At 35.9% G+C, this 15676-nt stretch overlaps 2 protein-coding genes across 6 annotated transcripts in view; one reads left to right on the forward strand and one right to left on the reverse strand.

The window, feature by feature from the left end:
• Nucleotides 1-979: 979 nt before the first annotated feature.
• Nucleotides 980-12515, reverse strand: LOC110376462 (nuclear RNA export factor 1). The gene is made up of 10 exons (XM_021334941.3): nt 12180-12515; nt 11413-12012; nt 10739-10929; nt 10268-10377; nt 8194-8230; nt 5382-5629; nt 4820-4988; nt 4182-4346; nt 3494-3654; nt 980-2965 (listed from the first exon to the last, which is right to left on the reverse strand). The coding sequence occupies exons 1-10, from the start codon at nt 12229-12231 to the stop codon at nt 2866-2868; spliced, it is 1833 nt and encodes a 610-aa protein (XP_021190616.3). The 5' UTR covers nt 12232-12515; the 3' UTR covers nt 980-2865.
• A 970-nt stretch (nt 12516-13485) lies between these two features.
• The window catches only part of Mnb (minibrain), a 106350-nt gene continuing 104159 nt past the window's right edge, over nt 13486-15676 (forward strand). For 3 of the 5 annotated variants that reach the window (XR_007511449.2, XM_021334961.3, XM_021334962.3), the window contains exon 1: nt 13486-14520. Coding sequence is in view for 4 of the 5 variants with exons in the window: in XM_021334961.3 (XP_021190636.1) it covers nt 14457-14520 (64 nt within the window). In the remaining variant the exon portion in view is untranslated. The remainder of the gene's footprint in view (nt 14521-15676) is intronic. The other 2 variants (XM_021334964.3, XM_021334965.3) reach the window with 1 other exon arrangement.

The following is a 15676-nucleotide window of genomic DNA, read 5'->3' on the forward strand; positions in this document are numbered from 1 at the left end:
TTCGATCCCAGGTCAGGCAAGTAGGTACCAATGCAACTTTTCTAAGTTTGTATGTACTTTCTAAGTATATCTTAGACACCATTTGACTGTGTTTCGGATGGCACGTTAAACTGTAGGTCCCTGCTGTCATTGAACATCCTTGGCAGTCGTTACGGGTAGTCAGAAGCCAGTAAGTCTGACACCAGTCTAACCAAGGGGTATCGGGTTGCCCGGATAACTGGGTTGAGAAGGTCAGATAGGCAGTCGCTTCTTGTAAAGCTCTGGTACTCAGCTGAATCCGGTTAGACTGGAAGCCGACCCCAACATGATTGGGAAAAGGCTCGGTTTCTGAATACTTAGGTATGTTTGTTGTATGTTTGTATGTTCATTTTTGGCCTTTTAGAGAGAAACATCTCCTCGGGGGTTTCCTTAACCCATCTGCCTAATCAAATTGTTGGCTCACGGCTCAAGGTATCTACCTTCATTTGATTCCTGGTATTTTAAAATAACTGTGTTGCCTACGTCACGTATAACGAACAAATGTTTAATTAATTAGTGGTATATATATGTACCTAAGGCGAACAATGGTACCTAACTGATAACGAATAGGCGGGGAAGAACTGTATCCTATAGGTATTTACGTAGAATAACCAAAATAGGTATTTTGCCATAGGTACCTATACTATTTATTACGTTCCAAAATATTATTGGAAATGTACTTTTCGACTCTAATCGACATTCAAGGATTTACCGATTTTACTTACTTAAATAAGGCCGATTCCAAAGAAAATTGCTTTCCAAGAATAACCATGGAAGAAATAAAAAAAGTCACTATTTACTTACATTAAACAAATAGGTAAAGGCGTTATAAGTTCGGAGAATCGAAAATATCAAAATGTGAAGTTAACTAAGTAGATGGTTCATACGTAGTTTAGTTCTACGCCGTGTATCTTCTTGACCTTATAATTCAGGGCTCTAAGAATTTAAATAAAACCCAAAATACGATCCAAAATGAAAGATTTATTTACTTCAGTAACAGTCTTAATGTTAGCTCCTAACATAAGCCCTAAGCCCCGCCCGAGGCCACAGCAGGATTCTGGCTGTCCACAAACTTCACGGCCAAGTAAAAAAGTGCTATCAGAGTTCTTTGTAAAAAAAAGTATTCACATACGCTGCGACTAGCCCACAATGACATTAAGTCAAGGGGTTCCGCCGCAGTTTGCGCGGTCCACTGACTCGCACAATATGAATATAACTGTCTGGGTTCATACCACCCCAGCTTTGTACTTCAAGCACTGAAAACCGACCGGTCCTTGAGGAACTTCGCCTTCACATCCATACACTGCGGCCCAAACAAACCCCAAACGAAAATACAATTAAAATTAAAACCTACTATTTACAAATAACAAAATGAATTCAAATTATAAATTTTATCATCCTTTTTTCACTATTTCGTAATTGAAATAGCTTTGCATACAATTAAGTTCGTTTTTTTTTTAATTCAAATATAATTATTTATAGAGTAATGGTTTATGAATACACAGAAAAATATTGTAGACATAATACAGAATCAAAAAATGCAGAAAAGAAACTGATAATGTATTATATCTAAAAACTACTTTTATATTACAGGAAATATAATTTCTATATTTTATATAAGGCAAAATATTATATAATGCTTAAGATGCAGCAGAGAACTACAATGTCAAAAAAATAAATCCTCTTTTGATGAAATGAAAATCTGTTTAGATAGTCGCGCGATGGAATGGCATACGTTTAAAATTATTGAAATGATTGATATTAAAAAGTAAGAAAAAAACGTATAAAAATCGCATCGCACCTCTATCAAATTAAACAAAATTATTTTTACAGTAAATCATCAAACAAATATACTTAATACAGTTACATAAGTAATTGTTTTTTTTTTTGTATGCTTGTTTTCTTTTTTTTTTAGTTTTTTTTTCATAGACTAAAACTATTTCAACTGTTTGACTCTACAAAACAAGAAAAAAAAGATTCTTCTGCGCCGAAATCTTCCAATAACAACTTCGAATGTAGTTATTATCAACTGAGCTGATGCCACGCATTTTTGACAAAGTTTTTGAATCATTGTGCAAGCTCCAATCACCAATATAAATATCTATGTTATTATTAATGGTGATTTCTTGATGATATTTCTGATCGTCAATGCATATTGGGACAGAATAATCCTGCATTCATACTTATGAGTGGATTAGCTTCGACAAGTGAATGGGTTTCTAGGAAATTCTTTGTCATCTTCAAATAGATATTTTGTGAACATTCTTAGCATCAGTTGATTGGCTTCATAATGAAGAAAAATTTATAGATTCTCGTTGAACTTGTGTTTGCTATTTTACATTGTGATTTCTTCTTGTATATTGTTAAATATCTTATTGCATATTATGTAGTATCGTGGAGTATATGTACTTCCAAACCATATAAGTGAGTTGATAATAAATATTTCAATTAATTTATTCTATAAGTAATCTTGTCCAGTATTTTCACGATATCATCCTTATGTTTCTTGATTGAGCGTCAGTTGTTGCAGTTGAGTTGCTTTCTGATGCAGCTTGTTTTGATTTCCAAACATTGACGATATTATTTAAACTGTATCTTTGAATCTTCAGCGCGACTTTCTGTTTATCTTCAATATCATTCTCGTTTTCTAATTCTCTATTATAGTAATAAATCATATCGCTGCATCTCCACATTCCATAGACTCAGTGTGCATAAAAAACTCCTTTCACTTATCCATAGATAATAATAATAAACTAGTCGACAAGAGTCATTCAACTAAAAAAATAGTTATTTATTTTCCGTAACTAATATGTACACTGACACAGCCTTATTTTGAAAGTTTTACGTTCACTTGACGAACGCTTCGGGGGGTATTTTCCCTTCTGAGTTTAGTTGGTTGAAGACGAATAAGGCTCGTTGGAAATCCCATCCTGTTTGTTGTAGACAGCTGGAAAGAAATAAGCCTTGTAAATAAATTGTCTTTTAAGTGTAAAAAGATTGACTTTTGATAAATATCAAAATATAGTTATCGGCACGGATATTGAGCTCTCGGCGGTAGAGTGGTGATCGCTTTGCGCACTGTACACTTAAGGCAATAAACCAATAAATCACTTCTGCGCAGGTGAAGGTCAGGGCTCAATATCCTTGCCGATGATTATACTCTACGTAACATAAGTTTATCACCAAGACAGAATGGTGTTTTGACAGTCCCATAAAATTGTCAATGACCAACAGTCAGATATTGGAAAGGACAAAATAAAGACGAGACAAATAATAATCCCTGTTTGGATCCATAACAAGACTCCAATGCTATTTTCGACCCTACAGTTCCCCAATACAATCTGAACTTGCTATGGATAAATTTCATTGCATTCTTTCCAATTTAAATTCAACCTTTCTCCCATCAAATCCCGTTTATATACCATAATTTTTCCTATATCAATAACCATAATTTTCTTCTACAGCTAAAACTTACTTGATGCTCCAATGATCATTCATCCCAGTCTGTTGGCTCAGCATATTGAGCATCATTTTCTGCGCGTCGTCGGGTGACGGCTGTGCCATGGCGGCTGGCGCGGGCGCAACAGGGGCCGGAGTAGGTTCTACTGTTACACCCGTTGAGAAGGCTTTTTCTTCCTGGATTGGGGGAAAATAAATACGTTTAAAATATTATCGTGTTTTGTAAACCTATTAACAGAAATAAATACGATTTATAATTTCTGCTGTTTAATTAATGTTCTTTTCTTGCTTGGTTTAAGATTGACTTTACAAAACAGTTGGTTGGATATATTTAAGTGGACAATTATATGGACAGATGAGCTTTTATTGTTCACAGTTCAGTTAGTATACCATACGAACTTATTTAGTTCAATTAAACATTTCTGGTAGTAAAGGTTGTTAAAACTTCTAATTCTATTTATAACAAAAAAAAACTGTTTCTCTTAGTTATTTATATGTGTCAGAATGTATCTCTTCGCATTTCGTCAGAAATGCTGTATGACAATCATCTATACTTTTCCCGATCAAATCACCAAAATGTTTATGAATAATGGTCATAAGAGCTCACAAACTTAAGACTTGAGGTATATGTATAATGCCCATACATTATATGCACTCAATCTGTGATTAGTCCCAACTAAATTACAAAAGTATTAAAACCTCACCTGTTCCTTAGTAGTATTAGTGACAAACAGCATATCGTTGATGATGCAGAACCCGCCTCCAGCATTGGGCACGATCACGAACGTGCGGTGGAAGGAACGCGTCGGGTTGCCGTTGGTATTCGTCTCTTTGTAGACTCCGTTCATTGTTAGCACTATTATTGACGGCTGTGGCGGAGAAAAGGAATTTAGAAAATCTACACTAACAGGAAATAAGAAGGAGAAATATAGATTATATGTATAATATTTTTTGTGTTTGTTTGTGCCTTAAAGGCTCCGAAACTCCTGAGCTGATTTGAAAAAATCTTTCACTGTTGAATAGCTAGACTATCACCGAGTAACATAGGCTAATATTTTATAGGAAGAAGTTCGAGAAGTTCCTCCGGAGCACGGGTGAAACCGCGGTGAACAGCTAGTACAGCATAGACTAATTTTATTACTCCAATGAATAAATCGGCCCAACATTCATCTCAACATTTAAAATCCTTTAACCAGTTGACAGAGAGAACCTCATGGTTTTTATTGGATATGTATATTATTTTTATAACAACTAGATCCATTTGAACTGCGGAATATAGACGGCTAAATTGCTATGATTTAGTAATATCTGAGACATAAAATTACTATTAAAAACTACTTACAGTAAAAACAAGTAAATCAACAGCGAATCCCATCAAATCATGCGCTGTCTTTGGCAAGTCAGACAGGAATGACACGACTTGCAGTCTGCCCGTGCGCAGGTAACGTCGCCGGGACTCGCGTTCCGTTATACGCAGAATGTTGCGACTGTTTGTTATGTAGGAGTTTAATCTGGAATGGAAATTATGTTGATTTTGGCTTATTAAGAAAAGGGAAATGGTAACTTTGCGGTGTCACCATAAAATGGCAGATTTCTATGACCCTATAGAGTTAGAGAGAATACCAATAAATTCATCATCTTCCGAGCCTGTTCCCAACTACGTTGGACTCGGCTTCCAATCTACATGAATACAGCTGAGTACCAGTGTTTTCATTAAGTCAAAGAATATCAATAAATGAACAGAAAAAAGCCTGTGGTATACCTAACATATAGGATATAATCCCATGCACGTAAATAATTAATAAATGCACAGAGATGAATCTGGCTATCTATTCTATTTACATTTATTGCAACAAGTCTTACAAATATATATATTGTTATTTAACACCACAGTATCAACATACCTTTGCGTAGCAGCATTCCTATTATCGTTGCTCAAGTAAGTAGCTGCCAAGGACATAGTAGCATGTTCATGGTAAGCTTCAAGCAACGGCTGCCGTGACTCCGCATCATATATCGCAAAGTACTGAGTTAAGAACTCTCGTACTAAGTCCTGTCCTGCCGGGTCTACGAGGAAAGATTGCTGGCGTAATGGTAGTGACACGTCTTCTAGGACATCGAAGCCGATGGCTGGGGGCAGTTCCACTCCGTCCTGTTGTGGGAAGTTGGTTACAGTTGTGTTGTGGGAGTTTGTACTTTAAGTGTTGGGTGTTAGAGGTTATTTTGTTTGTGGTTGAAGATTTGCCAAAATACTAGAGATTATTTTTCCGACCCAAATATCGACCAATAGAATTGCACCATTCGACGTCACGTGGTACAACCTACATGGTATTATACTGATAATTTTTTTTGAATATTTTCTCTGGTCGTTGCTATGTCAAACTGACAGGTTGTGGCCGACATTTGGGACGGAAAAATAATCCCCCGAATACCACACGAGCTTCAAAATTATCTGGCATTTCCCTCAAGGTTCCCTGCAAACAAATAAAGTCGTCAAGTTTTCCAGGAAAAATCACTCGCGCTTCGCGCTCGTGATTTTTTAACCTGAAAAACTTGACTCCTTCATTTGTTTGCAACGAACCTATCGGGAAATACCCGATAATTTTGAAGCTCTTGTGGTATTATAAGTGAACATTTTGGGGTATAAGTGTTTGTAAATTTTATTGGTTCATTGAACATTAATTTTAACATATTTTGTAAAGAGCAGTGTTATGATTATGACATCATAATATGTATTTGAAAATGTTTTCTTAGTATTTTGGCTAATCACGATAAGGTTTTAGTTGATAATTTTAGTATTATTCAATTCTGATAAATGACTGGCAAGACTGCCACATCTTTTAATCGTAAAGTTTCAATATGTCAGAGCCCTTATTTGTTATGACTTACACACAGTCCAGCTACCATACCTTCATGAGCTGTCTATGTATGTGCCATTAAAAATAAGGGCTCGAAACCTCACCGTTATCTGGTAACCAGGGGTTTCAGGTAGGTCGTCAATCTGGTTGGCTGATTAACAAAACCTAACCTGTCACAAACACTTGGTAAAAAATAATAAAGAAAATTGTATGGGTACAAGCAAGTTGTTTTCAGGATTATTGAACTTTTTCTAAAACTGTGCTTTTGGCTATATTTCTAGGGTAAACTCGTTAGAGATGGCCATACGGGAGAGATGGCCAATCGAATTATTTTTGGTATGCATAGCTAGATGACGCTACAATGCAGTCAGCACACCGCACACCACGCTCGGGAACACAGTGCGACGACGCTGCTGCGCGTATTTATGTTAAAAAGTAAGTAATTCAACTTTTATTTTACAGGGTATTGCAAAAATTGTACAGTGTGGTCATATTTTATCATGTGGTACTACTTTTTATTGCATTTTTTAAATGTTTGCTTAGTTTATTATGTTTATCAAATGTTAACGTCTATTCTAACCTCAAAATGGCGCCTGCTAATGTTTAATTAAATCAAAAATTTGATATGGCCATCTCACCCGCACAAGAAGGAGAGATGGCCACATAAATTCAGGTTGAGATGGCCATATTATTCTTGTTATGTGAAGTGATATTAATGCATTTTGTGTTTTGTTACATATGCCAAATAATTATGAGAGAAAAGCCATAGCCACTCGTGGATGTTGGAGTAAAGATTCACAAAAAAAAAATGGTTAAACCCAAAGATAAGAAAACTGATACGAAAAGAACGATAAGAATAGAAAACGGAAAGCTGTAAGGCGTATTAGCGAAAGCAGTTCTGATCTCAGTGAACCAGTATTGTGTGATACATCTGATGAAGAAGATAAATAAAACGAAGCAGATAACTGCGCTGGATGCGGAGAAAATTATTATAAGACTCGTCTTGTGGAAGATTGGCTCCAGTGTCTTATTTGTGACAGGTCATCATGAAAACTGTACCGAGTTTAATGATATGTGCTCCAAATGTGGACAGAATAAGAAAAAAGAAGCTAAAGGAGCCGAATTTCAGGACAAGGGAAAGGGAAAAGGGAAGTCAAGTACTGGTCATCTATCCCGTATAGCTATGGCCAACTTACCCTGATACCCCGGGAGAGATGGCCAATTCTATTTTTTTTTAGAAATTGTTTTTTAATATGTTTTTGAATTATAAAAAAATATTTGTCGTTGATTTTTACAAGACTAATAACTGTTAATTATGATAAGAATAAAAGACTGATTGTAACAACACTTTTTCTTTTTTTTATTATGTCTAGATAAAACTATGGCCAACTCTAACGAGTTTACCCTATATGCTTATGTTTATCTTTATACATACAAACCCATTGCTTATACCCTTACGGCTATTCCCAACATTCTATATAAGTATATCTGTTGATTTCTTTATAGTCCAGACAATTAAGACATTTGATCTCACCAATTTTCAACTTATTGTGAATTACTGTAACTTCACACAAATTTTTTGGTCTAATATGACTGGACAATTACCAGTGATAGATTTTTTATATAAGTCTTACCTCCCCACTCAGAGACATTTAATGATTACTTAAGTCACGCCTTAGTGACGGAATGTCATACAAATCCTTCACTAAGGAATGGCTTAAGTAACCATTAAATGTCTCTGAGTGGGGAGGTCATACAAGCAATGTCAAATTCCTATCTATAGTAACCACAACAATAGGTAGAATATTGGAAACGGCCATTAACTGTAACAACCCACTTTTGTACTTGATCTACTCACCAATTTGACCAGCTTGGGAAACTTCTTCCGCACATCGCTGGAGACAACAAATAATATGGCAATGGCATGAAACAATATCTCTGAAACTCACATCACATGTTAGCTTCAGTTTTGAGTATTCATAGGACAAGTTACAAAGCACCTTTACAGAGTGCTGGTACAAGTATGAAATAACTTGGTTACGTCTTGGTCTCACTATTAAAAATATTCTTGAATGGCATTCCATTTTGAATATACTGTTCTTTTTTTTAAGTGCAACCTAAATTCAAAACAGAACATCTTTCTAGAATATTCATAGTGAGGTTGTCTACCATCATATTATAAAATGTGGTCTTAAAAATCACCGCCTTTAGTGCTAAGTTTAGTTTATTATTAACTTTGTTTGGAATGGTGGTTTAAACCTAGTACTAAAGCTTGTATATTTTTGAAGGCCATGTTTTATTATAAAGAGGTTCAAGTAGTTTTTACAGTATTGATATTTTAATCATACTTATACCAACACTTTTTGTAAGTATCCAAATAAGGTGCATTAGCTTGTCCTATTTATACTCTCAGCACACTGAAGTACAGTATACATTAGGTAGGTATGTACTAAAATGTTTCTCTGACTGATTTACAACACCTATACAAAACTTTATTAAGCAATAATGTATCTAATATAGTCATGCTTATTTTTACACAATGATAAAATCACCAATAGTTATCATGTTAGTCACTTATACATTGCCAAATATTTCACTATCAGTTATTTTATCACTTAAGTACCTACAAGCATAAGCACATATAAATAAAACTTTGCTTCTCAAATAATTTAACTTCAAGAAATATGAATTTAATTTTCCAAAGCAATAATAAAATAAAGCAACATTGGTCATTAACACTTAATGCATTTCAGAAAAGCTAATAAATATTATTAAAGCTAATAAATATTATTAAAAATGCATTACTGAACATATTGGAGTAGTGTATATTTAAAATTAATTTCAAAATTGGTTGCAAGAAAAATCTTCAAGGTAAAACAAGTCAAAGAAACATTTTACACCTTGGAAATAATTAAATTTCACACTAGTAGATACCATAATCTTTGTACTTTGAAATGTACATTAAAAACCAGAATACAAGTTGAATTTGAGGCAGTTCTCACATTAAGACATACAGTGAGTATTCTATTAACTTATACTTGAATATAATTAAATATGCATTACATGTGTGGACTTTATAAAAGCGTAGTCTTGATGTGAGAAGAATCTCTGAAGTTGTAGTCTGCAAATTAATATTGTCGAAACAAAAATCACAAGTCAGTTCAATTCCAAGAAATGCGAGAAAGAACCTCGAACAAACTTGCTGATTATGTAACTAAACTGGAATTAAAATCAATTTGGCAAAAGTTGAATATTGAGTTTTGAGTCATGACTTAAGTTTCAACAAAATTCTTCTGTTTTTTTTTTAAACTTCATAAAAATTCATCTTGAATTCTAGTTTCTTAGTTACAGTAGGATGTAGATTTTGTTATGAAATATCATTTTCGCAGGTCATTAAACCTGCAACCGTGTCCTAGATCTAGAGATACCTCTAGATTCGGGAAACGGTGACTGTGGCTTCTGAAATATAATAAAAATAACAAGCAAAAATTCTATACATGTTATGGTAAAAATGTACATGTGTGGAATAATAACCTAGAATCAATACATTTCGAAAACATTATTGTATTTTTTTTATTTACAGGTGTTTAAAATTGTATTAATCCACAACTGTACAATTTTAATAAGCTGTGATATAAATCATCAAAAATTCGGAATGGACTTTGCATATCAAATTGAAGATTGAGTTAAGTATATTTAAGCCCCTGTTTAAATAAATTATAGGATGGCTAATAAAAAAATTGTCTCATTTATGTCATGAAAATCTCTGAAACATTGATTTCCATGAACCAATGTAAATCATTTATTCCCCTTGTTCAGCTCAAAACTACAGGCCTATTACTTTTATTCCCTCAGTACCTTTCAAAGGTATGTACTGTTATGCAATGCAATTACAATAGGTTTCAACCAATACATGAACTCCATAACACTACCTGACGTAGATTTCGTTATCGGAAAACCTGTTCACCAACGGGTTGCCCTTCAGATATAGCTCCACCAGCTGCAAGTTCTTCAAAGGCTCCAGGGAACCAAGGAATGGAATCTAGAAGGAAGTAGAAAAATTATTGTCACAGCAACGTTTAAAACTCGAGCTCAAAAACGTTTATTTAAATAAGGCTGATAAATCAGCACTTTCCGAACATTAAAAACAAAAGGCAGTCCCAAAATACCCCTTCTGAAGTTTAGATTGGTATCTAGAAGTTAACAGATCACAAGAAAGTCCCCAGTTTGGTGTTAATGTCATAATTGTTAACAATGTATGTATACCTATCTATTGTGATGAATGACTGTTAATAATTAAAACAGTATGACCATGACATAATCCAAGAACCCTGACTACTTATCCAGGTTCCTTTTATCATAACATGGGATAAACATGAACAATCACTAGAATAACAGCTTACCCGATTATCCCCCATGTACAGAATTTTCAAGTTCTTCAGTTTAGAAGAGAGAATCTTCAGATGCTCAATACCATGAAGTTTATTGTCATTGAGGTTTAATGCCTCAAGATCCGGAATGTTCTCAGCAATTATATCTATAGCGGCCAGCATTATGACTGGACGGAACAGGGCGCAGAATATATCTGCCAAGTCTGGAACAAATGTTATTTGTTTTGGAGTGATGAAAATGTACAGGTGTTACAGTTAAAGGGTGCTTACATAAAGAAACAGGTTTCCGGTACAGACAAATCCGTATCGGTAGGTACCGATCAGCGCCGATATAATGTTTCAATAAAATCCTATTCTCTCACTTATAAACAGGTTGTAACTTGTCAGTGCTGACCACCTGGACTGGGCCATACGGGTTTAATTTTAATTGTCTTTAAGGGCAGATTTACACTCACTACACTCTGTACAGATTGGTCTGTACGGGAAAGCTGTTTCTTTATGTAACCACCCAAATAACAGGTAAGCAGTGGTAAAATAATATAAGGTAAAATGTACAAAGTCACCTTCACATTCAAGTTTTTAAGTAAATTTTTCCTTATTGTCTGTGCATGTTTTCAATAAAATCATGCACAGACAATGCAAAACACAATGAATCTAATAAAGTATACAAGAAATATTTAACTTACCAGGATCTGCATGGAACTTAGTCAAGTCCAAGGCCTTTGTCGTGGCATTGTATCTTTTAGCCATAGCAAGCTTCATCTTTTCCTTCATTTCAGCATCAACAGCGACATTGGGCACAGAGTTTCTTACAATCACCATTAACTTGAAGCCATCGGACATTGTGATCTTCCTGTCAGCATGGAATAGCTTCTCAGCCAGTTTAACATCATCTACATAAAACACGGCTGCATTGCCATTGGTCTTGTAGTAGTGAGGCACAAAGATGTCTGGCGATATATAGCTCAAAAGAGTCTTCAGAATAACATCTTTCTCGTGTTTAGCCCCATATGGTATGATGATTTGATACCAGGGAAGAACACCTGCAATGAACTTCTTCTTCGCCATGCCATGACCTGTTCTAGGTGATGGAGAGTTCAGCCTGCCTCCGCGGCCTCTAAATGCTCCTTTACGGTGGACATGCGGGCCGCCCTCGCCAGTACCCCCCATGTACACGTCATCATCCAACTGCAGTTTAACATTGTTCCATTTGTTCTTTCCTTTATGCGTGTTTGGTTTGAAACTAACACGCCGTGTGTTACTCGTGTGTGTTCGGTCATCATGCTCTGCAAATAAGGTTGAATTAAACTATGTGTTTGATTGGTTACATACCTCTTTAATCTTTAGAACAGCTAAAAGAGCAGAATGAATTACAATAAAAGCGATGTGGAAGAAAAAACACAAAGCCTTGAAGTATCAAAATAAACAAATTTTCAGAAGTAAAAACCCTTACCAAAAGCGTCATTGTTCTTAAAGTTTCTTATTCTGCCACCGTTTTTAGGCATGTTTCTGTTATTACGCTGAATGATGAAAGATTACACCACAAAATAAGGTTAAATCTATGACGCACAACGCGTCCCACACTTGAGTTCCGCAAACAAACTAGATTATATTTCAAATACACAGTTGTTCAATTCTGTAGTAAAAGCAAATCTATGTTAGTTTCTCAGTTAAAAAGTAGGAAATTGTTTAATTTTATAACAATTCTTCACTATATTAAGAAATGCAGACGTACTTTCGCGTTGCAAGGTATTTTTTGACAGTACAGATTAAAAAGTCGCCATAGAGCAACCTGTTTATAGATTGTGGCAAAAACAGGAACTAACGTTGGAAGCCATCGAAAAATATAGAGTATAAAAGACATACAATAATACCAGCAGTGAAAATCAAGGCATTACACTGAACTACTTGTTACACCAAAAACAGCTCAAACTTCATTAAAAGGGTCTTATTCAACGGAAAATACAGATGCAGCTCGCAGCTGTATAATGGCAATGACTCGCGATGTATTATGTTGTGGTACAATGGCATATTATACATTGCCGTGAAAGTGACCATATCTATAGCAACCGCACCACACCGCATTGTACGCATCATCATCTGCCTAGCCTTTTCGCAACTATGTTGACACACTTAGTAAGACTGACTGTCAGACTTTCTGCGTTCTGACTACTCGTAGCTAATTGACGTGTTTTCCGAAAAACGAAAGAACTTTTCATGAAAAGATCACCAAACTACAGACCGACGAATGAGCCAAGCATTGCAATGCCACGAGCAGTCACACCGCATTACCCCTGCAGATATAACAGGAGGATGACGCCTTAAATGAAAATGGAAACCTAATCATTCAGCTAGAGGCGAATTCAGCTATTTTATGCAGAAATTTAAAAAAACAACATACACAATACCTACAAGATCCGATTACAAGTTTTTGAGAAATTGGAACTAGTTAAAAATGCCAGTGAATGAACGAATTGTTCTTTAATTTTTATGGTTGGCAAGAAACAGAAAATGTTGTCTATGATCGCAATGTCACGTTTCGTGATACGCATTTGTTTTGAAAAAAATCTAAACGAAACAAATTCACATAAAAATGTCTAGTATATAAATAATGTGTAAATGTCCTAACATTAAAACAAAACATTGTTATTATAAATTATTGTTTCTTATGTAAACAAAAATATACAAGATTATTGAATTTAGACAATTTATTTTCTGTAATAGAACCATAGCTTTTAAAAATAAAACGACCATAGATAAAATTCGTGTGCTTTTCGAGTCTGCCATGTTTTGTCCTATTTGTCGCGCTTGATCAACGCGTTCGCGTTTACTGTACAAAACTGTTATTTTCTGAATGTATTACGGGCTGTGTTTTGTTTACAAATAGTGTAGTTATTGGTGTTGTAATTATACTGCTAATACTTTTGATTAGGCAATCACTTTGATACTTGAGAATGCGACAGTGAAGTTCGTATTTCATAAAATTTATATTCGTTAGCTGGCCATCAACTGTCTGCATTCGGAGGCATTCCGTCGTAATTTTTGAAATATTCTAATCTGTAAATGTGATTTCATAATATTTTGTCGGTCCCGTCTATGACGCAACCCACGTGCACATATTATAGCGAGCATCTCATGCACATTTGTTATTATTTTGTTCGCGAGTTCGATTCGGAGCAGTGAGGATCGGATCGGCGAAGGGAAACCGCGTCGCGCGTCTTGCTCACTCCTATCGCGTTCGGTCGAATTCTTTAATTTGTGGGTAATATTGGACGGTGATTTCTAATCGGGTGTGAATTAATTAGTGCGGGATAGTGTTGTTGGTCGATGTGATTGGGTGCAGCGCACATAGCGCACACGTGACACGGGACGAGTGTTTGGGTGTCAGTCGGTTGCGGCTCGCGGGCGCCGCTACAGTCCGCCTGCAGTGCGGAGCGCGCGACGGGCGTTAGAGGTGAATCACCGCTCGGTGCCGTTTTGATCGTGCTTGTTTACCCGCGTGTGCATAAGTGCGTGGAGCGGAAGTGCAAGGCATGTGCGCCGCGCGTCGGCGCCGATGACACCGCCGTCCGGGGCGACGGCGTTTTGAGCGCGAGTGTGTGATAGCTATGTTCCTTGGGTTATGAGTGTGTGACAAAGTTGTAGTGCGCTGAGGACACTGGAGCCCCTAGACGGAGTTGGGCCCGCCGGGGCGGCCCTGGTGCTTCTCGGGGCTCCTCACGAAGGCAAAATGGCTGCGTGGAACCGCCACCACCATTTCAACATGCTCATGGATGAGAATGCCAAAAATAAGTGTAAGTATAATGATTACATACAAAGGTAGTTGTTGTGTTCACCAACATCAACTTGATCCTGTAGAATGTAGACACAAACCTTATTTTGTTTTGTAGTCAAGCTAAACACAACACAAGAGCTCAGCATGGACCCATAACTGTATCTACCACCATAAGTACTGCTCAGCATGATAATATCAAAGCAGATGATAACTGTCTCAACAACATTCCTTTAGCTAGGCTGGAATGTAGCATTTTTCATTAGTCATAGACAATTTTCCCATCACACTCATGTAACATCCATAGGGTAGTTATATGTATTGAGTTAGACGTACCCAGAGTCCTGTATTTTAGCAAAATATTGAACTCGGATGAGTTAGTCCTCTACAAGATGCATGTTGACTCAGTAAGAATACCTCTTTGATTACATTAATCTTAGGAAAGTTTTAAAATTGTCTACAGTAAACATTGTTTCAAGGAAATTGTGGCTCATAATCCCAGTCCTGTAATGCCTGTAAGTAATAAGAATCGAACCTGTCGCAAATTAGCACTTGAGCTTAATAGACAGTTTCCGAAGGATATTTTACTATGTTAATTCTCATAGCTTTATGGTTAGAACCCTTTTGATTTAACCCTAGCCTGCAACAAGCCATGTGGATGAAATCACATAGCCCTTTGATTCATTGGACATAACACAATTTTCCATGTTATGACCTCCTTTAATGGCATAACAGGCTAAACAAATGCAGGTGAATAAAGCCCTATGGGTGAACATTGTTGAGTGCACACAGCCCTCTCTGACCCACCTGTAGGGGCATCCTGCCCTACATACCTTTGACCCCACACTTTGATTTAATATTATGTGTTCTCGCAATATTTGCTAATAAAATTTGTATGTTCAAATCATATCTCACATCGTATAAATCCATAATTTGTAAAATATCATTAATATTGTTTATGTGACATTCTCACTTCCAGCTGCAGTGAAATCAGCTTAAAAATGTACTTGTGTGGATGTGTATGGACTTAAAAAAAGACTTCTTTCAACATGTATCAGTAATCAGAAAAAACATCATCATAAAGTAACTTATCCCTGTGACCAAATTAGATACAAATAACCTGACAACAGTGTATTTTTACATGGTAAATATTAGATTGTTTTATGACATAATTTGTA

The sequence above is a fragment of the Helicoverpa armigera genome, chromosome 16 (genome assembly GCF_030705265.1).
Source record: "Helicoverpa armigera isolate CAAS_96S chromosome 16, ASM3070526v1, whole genome shotgun sequence".
In the NCBI taxonomy this organism is placed as follows: Eukaryota; Metazoa; Arthropoda; class Insecta; order Lepidoptera; family Noctuidae; genus Helicoverpa; species Helicoverpa armigera.

Coding starts and splice junctions, on each gene's coding strand:
- LOC110376462 (XM_021334941.3), bottom strand. CDS start 12,231: ATGCCTAAAAACGGTGGCAGAATAAGAAACTTTAAGAACAATGACGCT. Junction 5,630..8,193: donor TTCCCAAGCTGGTCAAATTG/GTGAGTAGATCA, acceptor TTCCCACAACAG/GACGGAGTGGAACTGCCCCC. Junction 3,655..4,181: donor CTAATACTACTAAGGAACAG/GTGAGGTTTTAA, acceptor CCCCCAATCCAG/GAAGAAAAAGCCTTCTCAAC.